General features: G+C 52.7%; 1 protein-coding gene across 1 annotated transcript in view; it reads right to left on the reverse strand.

Moving 5' to 3' along the window:
• LOC149361076 (uncharacterized) overlaps window positions 1-6,965 on the reverse strand; it is a 38,612-nt gene extending 31,647 nt beyond the window's left edge. The window contains exon 1 of the mRNA XM_089567988.1: window positions 5,810-6,965. Within this exon, the coding sequence (XP_089424114.1) occupies window positions 5,810-6,930 (1,121 nt within the window). The 5' untranslated portion in view covers window positions 6,931-6,965. The remainder of the gene's footprint in view (window positions 1-5,809) is intronic.
• Between the last annotated feature and the right edge of the window lie 6,427 nt (window positions 6,966-13,392).

Below are 13,392 nucleotides of genomic sequence, written 5' to 3' on the forward strand. Positions count from 1 at the left end.
CACCGATACTTCACCCTACAGGTTCATCGCATGCTACTCGCATTCCCTCTCACACTGTGCACTCTCGACCTACTGCAGCCTTCTTAACTACGGAGTGAAATGCCACTGTCTGTTACAGTTGTATTGACCTACAGCAGCGTTGTGCCATAGTTACTTCTGAATTTCAGTCTCAAAGTTCCTCTTATTCTCAAGCGCTTATCCCGGGACCAGCTGTGAATGACTTCTAAGTAAGCAAACCTTTCCAAATGGTATAGAAAGGTGGCACGCGAAAAGGGTCTGAAATATTTCCACTTGTAGTCTGTGCAAATATTTCAGAAAAACAGCGCTACACACAGCTGCGCATCCTCCAGCTGCTGTCCGACCTCCCAATGTATCTCTCAGAAGGTCAGTGGCGTGTGTGCCCTGTCTTCTATTTGCTCATGTTAAATAGTAAGGGATGACGGCGGCGTCGACCTTGTCAAAATGCGAGCTCGGTGCTTAAGTGTCCAGGGGCTCGGCTGCCCTGCTATAAGCGCGAGACGAGGCCATTCGACCAGCTAGATAGCCCTTCAAAGAAGAACATGTTGGTTCTCCCTACAGTAATCCTTGTGAGCGCAGCTCTGAAGAATGTGGCTGCTTCAGCGGATAGGGGATTCCTTTCAGAGCCTGGAGCTGAGTGGTGCCAAACTAAGCTTAGTAAGCCCCTTTGTATATTTGTGAATGTTTACGAAATGAAACGCTTGAGACCGAGGAAAGGTACTAGTCATCTCGTTTTCTGCAGTAGAAAACCCCTCAAATATTGTCGTCTTACCAACAATGGCTGCTGTTTTAAAGGTGGAGAATTCATCAGGCATGAAGGCCTAGAGAACGCCGCTTACAGTTTTAACTTCTGTACTTACGGCCTCCTGTCGGTGTTGCCGCACCGGTCGTTATATAGGTATTCAGACTGATGAGCGCGGAACTTTAAAAAGATCCAGCTTGCAAGAATAAGAATAAGCGGCACTGTGCCACGAATTCTCGTCGTTAAAAGAAATTGACGCTACGTTTCAGAGACCATCTTCGGCCCTCATGAGCTTCTCTCACGCGCTGCGTGCTGCTGTCGGAAATGACAAATGAGAGTTTCATTAATTTTTGCCCTCTTCGCTTTTTCGTGCAACTGTAAGCAGTTTTAGATTTCTCTGGACTTTTTACTTGAAAAGTAATCTAAACAGCACCCAGGCGAACGTATTGAACTCAACAAGAATTTCACAATGCGTCTCTGATTTGCAATGTATACCATCTTGGTATTTTTAATGGTAGAAAAAAAGAAAGTTTGGAAAGTGGTTTTACATTACAAAATTCCATTTTCTGTTCAATTTCAATTTTGATATCAGGGGTGTTCATGAATAATATGCAGAAGAAACATGATGTATATTTGAGTGCCTTCGCTAAATGCAAATTACGTCGCAAGAAATTTGGTTTTCACTCAAGTTCCGGCGCTCGGATACGTCGTTCACGAATGGAACTTGTTCGAACAGTTGTAATATATATATATGTGTGTGTGTGTGTGTGTGTGTGTGTGTGTGTGTGTGTGTGTGTGTGTGTGTGTGTGTGTGTGTGTGTGTGCGTGCACAATTCAGAAACGCTTCATTTAAGCAAACATTTATTGCTTGGTTGGTTTGGTTTGGTTTATGGAGTTTTACGTCCCAAAGCGACTAAGGCTATGAGAGACGCCGTAGTGGAGGGCTCCGGAAATTTCGACCACCTGGGGTTCTTTAACATGCACTGACATCGGACAGTACACAGGCCTCTAGAATTTCTCCTCCAAAGAAATTCTAGCCGCCGCGGCCGGGATCGAACGCGCGTCTTTTGGGTCAGCAGCCGAGCACCATAACCGCTGAGCCACCGCGGCGGCTATATATATATATGTATATATTGTAACGGGGGGTTTGTTACGAGGTACTGGGGCAACGGCAGCAGTCTCGGATCAGGTCGGCAAAAGACACACAAGCGTTGCGCTGGCAAAAGCTCTCGAGAACACTGTCACCTCGTCTTCGTCTTTTCCAATCATCCGACGCATCTTCTTCTTTATCCTTACAATCGCCCCGGGGACAAGAGGAGCCATCCTGGCGACTTAGGATGATGGCAAGACGGCGGGGTCGTAGTAGGGCTTGAGGCGCTGGACATGAACGGTCTCCCGTCCTCGGCGGCGGAGATCAGCAGACGGCGTGAGGGGTTCCACGATATAATTAACCGGAGAGGTGCGCTCCAGCACACGGTAGGGACCATGGTACTTCGCAAGAAATTTTGAGGAGAGACCGGGAGTTCCTGAAGGGATCCATAGCCACACAAGTGCGCCAGAAGTGTAGTTCGGTGAGGTTTGGTCGTGGTTGAGGCGGGAGCGCTGGCGATGCTGGGTGTCAGTCGTGAGTGACCGGGCAATTTGGCGGCAGGCTTCAGCGTGTTGCGCGGCTTCGGAAACAGGCCGATATTCGGATTCATCAGGACGGTAAAGGAGAATTGTGTCGATAGTAGCAGAGGGTTGGCGGCCGTAAAGTAGGAAGAAAGGAGAGAATCTGGTGGTAGACTGCGTAGCGGTATTGTACGCATAAGTAACGTACGGAAGGACGAGATCCCAATTCGTGTGGTCAGAAGCGACGTACTTGGAGAGCATGTCTCCGAGTGTGCGGTTAAATCGTTCAGTGAGGCCATTGGTCTGCGGATGATAGGCGGTGGTAGTTCGGTGAATCGTGTTGCACTCTTTGAGAAGCGCCTTCACCACCTCAGATAAGAATACGCGGCCTCGGTCACTGAGCAGTTCACGAGGTGCACCGTGGCGAAGGATGAATTGGTGTAAAATGAAGGAGGCGACGTCCGTCGCTGTGGCAGCCGGAAGGGCAGCAGTTTCGGCATATCGTGTAAGGTGATCCACCGCTACTATAGCCCAACGGTTGCCGGCTGCGGTGTACGGAAGCGGACCGTATAAATCAATGCCAACGCGGTCGAATGGGCGTGGAGGGCATGGTAACGGCTGCAGCTCAGCAGCAGAACGATGGGGAGGTGTCTTGCGACGTTGGCAGGGAATGCATGAGCGGACGTACTTCATGATAAAGGTGTACATTCCGCGCCAGTAGTAGCGCAGCCGTATGCGGGTGTAGGTCTTGAAAACGCCCGCGTGACCGCTGTGGGGGGCAGCATGGAAGTATGCGCATATCTCCGAGCGTAAGTGACATGGAATAACGAGCAGCCACTTGCGACCTTCGGAGTTGTAGTTACGGCGATAAAGTAGGGTGTCACGAATCGCAAAATGGGCAGCTTGGCGGCGGAGCGCACGTGACGGTGAAGCAGCCGTCGGGTTGGCGAGAAAGTCAAGAAGGGAAGCGATCCATGGATCCATGCGTTGCGCTGAAGGCATGTCGCTGAGGCGAAGCAAGGGCAGAGAAGCGTCAGAGGTGGAAAGGCTGGCGATCTCGGCTGGAAGGGGGCAGCGTGACAGTGCATCAGCGTCTTGGTGCTTGCGGCCGGTGCGATACACGACGCGGATATCATATTCTTGCAAGCGAAGGGCCCACCTAGCGAGGCGGCCGGAGGGGTCTTTCAGGTTGCAAAGCCAACAGAGCGCATGGTGGTCGGTCACAACGTCAAAAGGGCGCCCATAGATGTACGGTCGAAACTTCGCGAGGGCCCATACAATCGCCAAACACTCTTTTTCAGTTACGGAGTAGTTGCGTTCTGCTGGTGTGAGTGTGCGGCTAGCATAAGCAACGACGTATTCGTCAAAGCCAGGTTTTCGTTGGGCGAGGACAGCGCCGAGGCCAACACCGCTGGCGTCCGTGTGAACTTCGGTAGGAGCGGCCGAGTCGAAATGGCGCAGAATGGGCGGCGTCGTGAGGAGACGGCGCAAGGTGTTGTATGCGTCGTCGCACGCTGGAGACCACAGTGATAAATCCGCACTTCCAGACAGCAGTTGAGTCAAAGGCGCAGCAATGGACGCAAAGTTGCGAATAAACCGGCGGAAATACGAGCACAAACCCAGGAAGCTGCGCAGGTCTTTGATGGAGGTAGGTTTGGGAAAGTCAACCACAGCACGATGTTTCGCTGGGTCGGGACTGACGCCCTGCTTAGAGACAACGTGACCTAAGATGGTTAATTGACGGGCGGCAAAACGGCATTTTTTTAAGTTCAGCTGCAGGCCGGCGTCAGAGAGGCAGGTCAAGACGTGCTTCAAACGGGAGAGGTGGGTGTCGAAGTCCGGGGAAAAGACCACAATGTCGTCGAGGTAGCAAAGGCATGTCTTCCACTTAAGTTCGCGCAAAATGGTGTCCATCATCTTCTCAAAAGTCGCGGGGGCGTTACAAAGCCCGAAGGGCATCACCGTAAATTCATACAAGCTATCCGGAGTCACAAAGGCGGTTTTGGGGCGATCGGCTTCTTTCATAGGAACTTGCCAGTACCCGGAACGCAAATCGAGGGAGGAAAAGTGTTCGGCCCCTTGCAAAGAGTCCAGAGCGTCGTCTATGCGCGGCAGGGGATAGACATCTTTGCGCGTAATCTTATTAAGGCGGCGGTAATCTACACAGAAGCGTATGGAGCCATCCTTCTTTTTGACGAGCACCACAGGCGACGCCCATGGACTGCTTGAGGGCTGAATGACGCCGCTCTGGAGCATCTTGTCGACTTGGTCTTCAATAACTTGGCGCTCGGCGACAGACACACGATAGGGACGTTGTCGCAGCGGTGCGTGGTCACCTGTGTCGATGGCATGGGTGACAGTGGAAGTTTGGCCCAAGGAACTTTGATGTGAGTCAAATGACGAGCGAAACTGATTAAATAAAGTGAGAAGCTGTGCACTTTGCGGCGCTGGAAGGTTGTCGTCGATGGAGCGAAGGAATGCTTCGGTTGAGGAGGGATCGGGCGCAGCAGTAGGTGGGCTGAGTGCGGCTATGGAGAGGTGCGGCGCGTCGTCCATCTCTTCGCGGATGAGCAGAGACGCGAATGGTTGTACCGTGCCGAGACATTCACCTAGGCGCAAGGCGTTGGGGAACGAGAATGGGTTAGACACGAACAGTACGGAGAGTCCAGCGGATATAGTCAATACGGCGTATGGCAGAGGCAGACACTTGCGGTGCAGAAAGATAGGGGACGGAGTAAAGAGGACAGTGTCGTCGCGAAGAGGGCCGCAAGAGAGGGGTACGAGGACTGAAGAGCAGGGAGGCAGGTCAATGTCTTCGGCAATGAGGGCCTTAACACAGGCACCAGGAGGGGCAGCGTCCAAGACAGCTTCGGGCAGGTGAGAGAACTCGACCTCGGCTCGAGCACAATCGATGATAGCAGCATGGCGCGATAGGAAATCCCAGCCCAGGATAACAGCATGAGAACAGCAGGGCAGTACGACGAATTCGACGGCATAGATGGTCCCGTGGATTACAACGCGAGCGGTACACGCTGCTGACGGCTGGATGTTCTGAGCGCTGGTAGTGCGCAGTGAGAGTCCAGCAATTGGCGTCCTTACTTTTCTTAAAGAACTACACAGCTTTGCGTCCATGACGGAAACGGCAGCACCAGTGTCGACAAGCGCCATGGCAGAAACGCCGTCGACGGAAATTTCAATGAGGTTAGCGGCTGACGGATGAGGCCTTTCGAAGTTCGTTGTGGACGCAGTTCTCGCCTCAGGAACTGCGGCGCCTAGTTTTCCTCCTGGTTAGCGGTGGGGCGACGTCGCATAGGCGAGATAGACCGGCGTCGTGGAGAAGAGGGCCGGCGGCTGGAGAGGGTAGAACGGTCCGGCGAGAAAGTACGACTTTGCGGCGGCGCATCTGGCACAGAGTACTGACTCGGTGGGGGCCAGTACCCAGGAGCTTGGGGAGGAATTTCCGCGTCCGGGAGACGACGGCGGCAATGCCGAGCTACATGACCTGGGAGACCACAAAAGAAGCAAATCGGCCGATTGTCCGTTGTGCGCCAGGAATCGCTGACCCTTGGAGTAGATCGATGGTAAGCCACTGGCCCTCGCAAATGCGCCGGAGGCGCACTATAGATTGGCGGCTGCGGTCTTGCGACGACATCGGCATACGTCACTGGAGCCGAGACAGGAGGCGGTCTCGCGACGGCTTCGGCATATGTGAGCGGAGCCGCCACAGGTTGTGGTCTGGCGACAACGTCAGCGTATGTCAGCGGAACCGTGACAGGTGGTGACGGATGAGCCGGTGGAAGAGTCTCAGCAACTTGCTCTTGAATTGTATGTCGGAGCGCTGGAGTCAGATATGATGGTCGGCCGTGAGCGCTCGGCAGAAACGAAAGTTGACGTGCCACTTCTTCCCGCACGAAGTCTTTAATCTGCTGTAGCAGCGAGGGGTCAGGAGCAGGTGTGAGCCCAGCGAGCGACTCAACCTGCTGTGGCCGCTGGCGTGTCAGAATCCTCTGCTTGCGCAACTGCTCAAAGCTTTGACACAGCGTGACGACTTCAGCAACGGTACGCAAGTCCCGCGCTAGAAGCATCTGAAAAGCGTCGTCATCGATGCCTTTCAAGATGTGTTGGATCTTGTCGGCTTCCGACATACGAGCGTTGACCCGCTTGCACAAGTCGACGACATCTTCAATGTAGCTAGTGAAGCTTTCACTAGCCTGCTGAGATCGTTCACGCAATCGCTGTTCGGCTCGGAGTTGCCTGACAGCCGGTCGACCAAATACGTCTGCAAATTTAGTCTTAAAGGTGGGCCAGGTTTGAATATCTGCCTCATGGTTGCGATACCAGAGGTTAGCCACACCGGCGAGATAAAAGATGACGTTGTTTAGCTTCGTCACATCGTCCCATTTGTTGTATACGCTCACCCGCTCGTACGATGTGAGCCAATCTTCAACATCGTTCTCGTCAGTCCCGCTGAAAATGGCCGGGTCCCGTTGACGAAGGGAGCCGGCACAGATGACAGCCTGGCCCACTTGTACGGCCTGGTGTTGGACGTCCTCAGGCATCTTGCGCGTCGGGAGAGCACGACTACGGAGCTCCAGGGCCGATGTTTTTTACCCAGCACCTCCACCAAATGTAACGGGGGCTTTGTTACGAGGTACTGGGGCAACGGCAGCAGTCTCGGATCAGGTCGGCAAAAGACACACAAGCGTTGCGCTGGCAAAAGCTCTCGAGAACACTGTCACCTCGTCTTCGTCTTTTCCAATCATCCGACGCATCTTCTTCTTTATCCTTACAATATATACGAGCCTGCTCCACAAAACGCTCCCTATGATTGGACATCTGAGTGCGATTCTTTTCGTCAGCTTAAGTTTCTCCTCACATCGCATCCAATTCTCCGCCATTTCAATCCTTCTGCCCCAACAGAAGTGCATACTGATGCCAGTGGTGTTGGCATTGGTGCCGTGCTAATTCAGCGTTATGGCGACAAGGAACAAGTCATTGCTTATGCCAGCCGTTGCCTGAGCAAATCTGAGCGTAACTATACCATTACTGAACAGGAGTGCCTTGCGGTAGTTTTTGCCGTTCAGCGGTTTCGCTACTATTTCTATGGGAGACCTTTCACAGTGGTTACCGACCACCATTCCCTCTGTTGGCTGATCAACCTCCGTGACCCATCTGGCCGTCTTGCACGGTGGGCAATCCGTTTGCAAGAGTTTGATTATACCGTGTCGTACAAGAGTGGACGCCGACACGCTGACGCGGATTGTCTCTCTCGGTTGCCGCTTGCAACGACGGAATGTGACGCCGCGACTTTGACCACTGCATCGCTTCCGTAGAGCCTAAATTCCCCGATGTCCGAACATTCCATGAGGAGCAACGGAAGGATCAGCATCTCACGCCATTCTTTACCGCTGCGCAGGCCCCTACAACCTCCTCTGCATTCTGTGTACGCGATGGTCTTCTCTACAAGAATGTATACTCCGCCACTGGTCTTCGTTTCCTTCTGGTTGTGCCTGACAGTCTACGCTCCTCTGTTTTGCGTGTCATGCATGACGATCCCACTTCGGGACACCTGGGTTCTGCGAGGACACTCCACTGCATCCAAGAGCGCTTTCACTGGCCACGTATGCGTGATACGACTGAGAAGTATGTCGCTAGTTGTGCGCAGTGTGCGAGTAACATACGTTCCACCGGTCCTCCTCCTGGTCTTCTTCACCCAGTTACGCCTCCCAGATCTCCTTTTGAGAAGGTTGGGGTAGACCTCTTGGGACCTTTTCCCAAGTCCCATGGCTGCAACCATTGGATTGTCGTCTGTACAGATTACCACACTCGTTACTGTGAGACAGCTGCTCTCCCCTCGGCTACTGCATTTAACGTCTCTGTCTTTCTGCTGCACTCTGTGATCCTGCGCCATGCACCCCCGCGAGTCGTAATTAGCGACCGTGGCCGCCAGTTCACCGCCGATATTGTTGAAGAACTCCTTCGATTGTGCACAGTGCAGTTCAGACATTCTACCCCCTATCATCCACAAACCAATGGTTTAACGGAGCGAACCAACCGGACACTCACCGACATGCTTTCCATGTACGTCGCTCCTGACCACAAAGACTGGGACTCCATCCTACCTTTTATCACATACGCATACAACACCGCTCAACACGAAACTACGGGTTACAGTCCGTTCTTCCTCCTCTATGCCCGCTCTCCACGACACACCCTGGATACCATACTTCCATTCTCCACCGACGATGACCCTAGCATCGCTGAGATCCTCTGCAATGCTGAGGAAGCCCGCCAGCTAGCCCGCCTGAGAACTCTCGCCTCAGAGGACCGCTGCAAAGCCCGCTACGACGACCATCATCGCCGAGTCACCTACCTTCCTGGCGAGTTGGTCTGGGTTTGGCGTCCACTCAGGAAGCGTGGCTTAAGCCAGAAACTGCTCGCGAACTATACCGGTCCCTATGTCATCTTGGAGCGACTCAGTGACCTCACTTATAGGATTGCGCGCGTCACCGCAAGCGGCCGACGTTCTGCCCGCACAGAACTCATCCATGTCGTGCGGCTGAAACTTTGTCATCCACGTGCCGATGCCTGCCTCGCCCAGCGGGCTTCGCCTGCGACTGGGGAAGTGTTACGGGATTGTAGAAACGCAGGAAGGGCAGGGCCGGAGAACAAAAGAAGAAGAGGTTGAGAGTGTTGTGCCCCCTTGGACGCTGATTCCCGCTCGCCGATCCAACCTCTCGCCGCTGGCCGGTTGAATAGAACACCCCGGCTGTAAAGATTATAGCCGTAACAATATATATATATATATATATATATATATATATATATTTTTTTTTTTCACGTAGTGGTGACTGCAGTCCGGCGAACAGGAACTCAGCGAGAATGTCTTCGAAACGAAACTCTTTATTCGGGCTGACTTGCGCCCGCAAAGAACTGAATCACTCGGCGGCGGCGTAGCAACAAGCGTGTTCGGCGGTCGTCGAACAGAATGCCCGCCGATGTCGGCCGTGTTCTTTTTAAAGCTGATAGCGAACATTCGAGATAAAGCTTGGGAAGTTACTAGAACATTCTGGCACAAAGTAGAATCGGCTCCACCTTAATGCAATCAATCGAGATAATTCTAGGCGCGTCTTGCGTCACAAACGGAGCGATAAAACGGCGTGCCAGCAGCCTTGAAGCATAAACAAATAAACAAAACAAACAAACGCTACAAAGATTCGCGGCATTACTCCCCTCAAAGAAGCACCGACTCGTTGCTTTACAACATAATGCGGCTATAAACGATCAAAAACGGATTGTGCAAAAATAAACACCGAATGTGAAAACATGGCATCATTTAGCGTGCATGATAGGGCTTTAGGCGTACGACATGGACTACTTCTGGTCGTACGCGGCGTCGCTGGGATGCAGTCATTGGGTCAGGCACGACTTCATAGTGCAATTCACCTAGCCGACGAAGAACCTTGCGCGGGCCGAAATAGCGGCGCAAAATCTTTTCACTCAATCCTCGCAGGCGAATGGGCGTCAAAACCCAGACTCGGTCTCCTGGCTTGTATTCCGCGTTGCGTCTTCTTAGGTTGTAGGTTGTAGCGTGTGGCGTCGGTCCGCTGCTGGTCTTTGATCCTTAATAGGGCAAGTCTTCGGGCTTCTTCTGCGCGTTGTAGCTTGGCGGCAACGTCGACGTTATCTTCCTCGGTAACGTTCGGCAGCATGGCGTCCAGCGTGGTCGTGGCCTCTCTGCCATGGACGAGCATAAAAGGCGTCATCTGGGTGGTCTGCTGCAGTGCGGTGTTGTAGGCAAAGACTACGTAAGGCAAGATGACGTCCCAGGTCTTGTGTTCGGAATCGACATGCATGGCGAGCATATCGGCGATGGTTTTGTTGAGGCGCTCGGTCAGTCCGTTGGTCTGCGGGTGGTATGCAGTTGTTCTCTGGTGGTTGGTTTGGCTGTAATGGAGGATGGCTTGCGTCAGTTCCGCCGTGAATGCGGTTCCTCTGTCAGTGATGAGCACATCGGGGGCGCCGTGTCGCAGAAGAATGTTCTCCACGAAAAATTTGGCGACTTCTGCTGCTGTTCTGTTCGGTAGGGCTTTTGCCTCGGCGTAGCGGGTCACGTAGTCGGTCGCTATAATGATCCACTTATTTCCAGATGTTGATTTCGGGAAAGGGCCAAGCAAGTCCATGCCGATCCACTTAAAGGGCCTTAGGGGGGTTCAGTGGGGTTCAGAAATCATGCTGGTCGCGTTTGGAGGGGTCTTTCGTCGTTGACGATCTCGCCAGGTTCTCACATAATGTGCGATATCGGCAGACAGTTCGGGCCAGTAATACTTGTCTCGAATGCGTTGGAGGGTGCTAGAAAACCCGAGATGTCCAGCTGTCGGCTCGTCGTGTGAGGCCTGAAGAACTTCTCCGCGCAGACTTACATGTACAACAAGGAGGTATGCTGTCTTGGTCGCTGCAAAGTTCTTCTTCACGAGGACATCGTTCTGTAAACAGAACGAAGACAATCCTCGCTTGAAAGAGGCGGGGGGTGAAGAAACCTTGCCTTCCAAGTATTCGATGAGGCATTTTATGTCAGGGTCCGAGCGTTGCTGTTGTGCAAAAGAGCTGGAGCTGATGGGTCCCAGGAACACGTACTTATCGTCGTCCGGCGGCGGTGCATCTACAGGGGCTCGTGACAGGCAGTCGGCGTCAGAGTGCTTCCGACCGGACTTGTAAACGACGGTTACATCAAACTCCTGGAGCCGCAGGCTCCATCGAGCGAGGTGGCCGGAGGGGTCCTTCAAACTGGCGAGCCAGCACAGTGCGTGGTGCATAGCTTATTTTGAAACGAATTCGTTTCAAAATAAGCTATTCACCATCTAGCACAAACAGAAGTTTTGTTAAATTATCTATCGAAATATGAGGGCTCTTTTGTATGTGCTTCGTCCCCTTCGTCTACTCACGTCCACACTTGTGTTTCTTTCATCGTCGGTTTGACATGCCGTGCAAGATATCTTGGATTTTGCCTTCGCAAGTGTCTGGTGCCGACGGATGTGAGTGCCCTGTTGGGATTTCTGCGTCCCCCCTGGGGTCTTCTGAAGCGTTTATTGAAGCTTTTGAGGTCCGAGCTGTGGCGACAAGTCAGAAGGTGTCAAGACGAGTTGCGTGTGCTATGTTATGTGTTGGATCCTGGATGGCTTGCTAGCGCCTGTCCTGTGTCTTTCCTCTCTTGTGTGCGTGTTGTTGTGCGCTTGAATTCGTTTCAAAATAAGCTATGCACCATCTAGCCTAAACAGAAGTTTTGTTAAACACTCCTCCTAAGTTGTCGAATAATAAGCTTCGGCTTTGGACAGAGAACGGCTAGCGTACGCGATGACCTTCTCCACTCCGTCAATTTTCTGAACGAGGACAGCGCCTAGGCTCACACTACTTGCGTCGGTATGAATTTCAGTCTCGGCATTTTCATCGAAGTGCGCGAGGATCGGCGGGGACTGTAAACGACGCTGAAGTTCCTTGAAGGCTTCCACTTGCGGCGCTTCCCATTTAAATGGCACGTCTGCCTTTGTCAGGTGGATCAGTGGCTCGGCGATGCGCGAAAAGTTCTTCATAAATCGTCGGTAGTACGCGCATAGTCCGAGAAATGTGCGCACAGCTTTCTTATCGGCCGGTGGTGGAAACATTGCGATAGCAGCGGTTTTCTGCGGGTCTGGCTGTACTCCCTCCTTGCTAACGATGTGGCCCAGAAACAGCAGCTCTTCATAGGCAAAGTGGCACTTCTCTGCTTTCATAGTTAGGCAGGACGATTTGATTACGTCTTGTACTGTTCGAAGCCTTTTTAGGTGTTCTTCAAAGTTCGAGGTGAAGACAACGACGTCATCTAAATATACCAGACAAATCTGCCACTTCAGGCCTGCCAGCACTGTGTCCATTACTCGCTAAAACGTGGCTGGTGCGGAACAGAGGCCAAATGGCATCACCTTGAACTCGAAGAGGCCATCTGGAGTGATGAATGCGGTCTTCTCGCGATCTCTTTCATCGACCTCAATTTGCCAGTAGTCGCTCTTCAGGTCCATCGATGAGAAATACCTGGCGTTGCAGAACCGGTCCAGTGTGTCGTCGATGCGAGGGAGGGGGTAGACATATCTAGTGAAGCAGCGCAACGGCACAAGGCCAAGGGAAGAAGAGGACAAACACAGCGCTGAAAACACAAACGCAGTCCTCTTCTTCCCTTGGCCTTGTGCTGTTGCGCTCCTTCACTAGATATGTCAGACCAACTCGCCCACCAGTTCATGTTGTACAGGGGGTAGACGTCCTTCTTTGTGATGTTGTTCAAGCGCCGGTAATCAACGCATAATCGAAGTGCACCGTCTTTCTTTCTCACTAGGACAGGTGCCGCCCAGGGGCTCATTGAAGGCTGAATAACGTCGTCGCGCAGCATTTCTTCCAATTGGTCCCGGATGGCTTTTCGTTCTCGCAGTGACACTCGGTAGGGGCTATGGCGGAGAGGTCGGGCGTGCTGGTCGGTTATAATGCGATGCTTGGCAATGGGCGTTTGTCGGACCTTCGGCGATGACGAGAAGCACTCGCTGTAGCTTCGAAGGAGATAGCGGATCTGGTCTTGTCTGTTCCGGGACAGGGCTGGGTTTATGTCCAAAGTGGGCGAATTCTCTTGGTCAGGCGAATCTTCTACGGATGGTCGGAGAGCGCGAAGAAGTCTCGTACATCGGATATTTCGTCGAGGAATGCAATCCTCGTTCCTTTGTTAATGTGCCGGTATTCTTCGCTAAAGTTAGTCAGCAGTACTTTGGCTTGGCCTTCGCGGAAATGTGCAATGCCTCTTGCGATGCCGACTCCTCCGTTGAGAAGCAACTGCATGTTCCCTTCGATAATGGCTTCAGTGTCACTCGCTTCCGTGGCGCCTACAGTGACGATGATGCTTGAGCGGGGTGGGACACTCACTTGTTCCTCCAGGACACTAAGCGCAACGTGATGTTCCGGAGTTCTCAACGACGGGATTGCCTCGTCCGTGGAGAGTGTGA

The sequence above is a fragment of the Amblyomma mixtum genome, chromosome 2, assembly GCF_055824585.1.
Source record: "Amblyomma mixtum isolate Tamu chromosome 2, ASM5582458v1, whole genome shotgun sequence".
Taxonomy (NCBI): Eukaryota; Metazoa; Arthropoda; class Arachnida; order Ixodida; family Ixodidae; genus Amblyomma; species Amblyomma mixtum.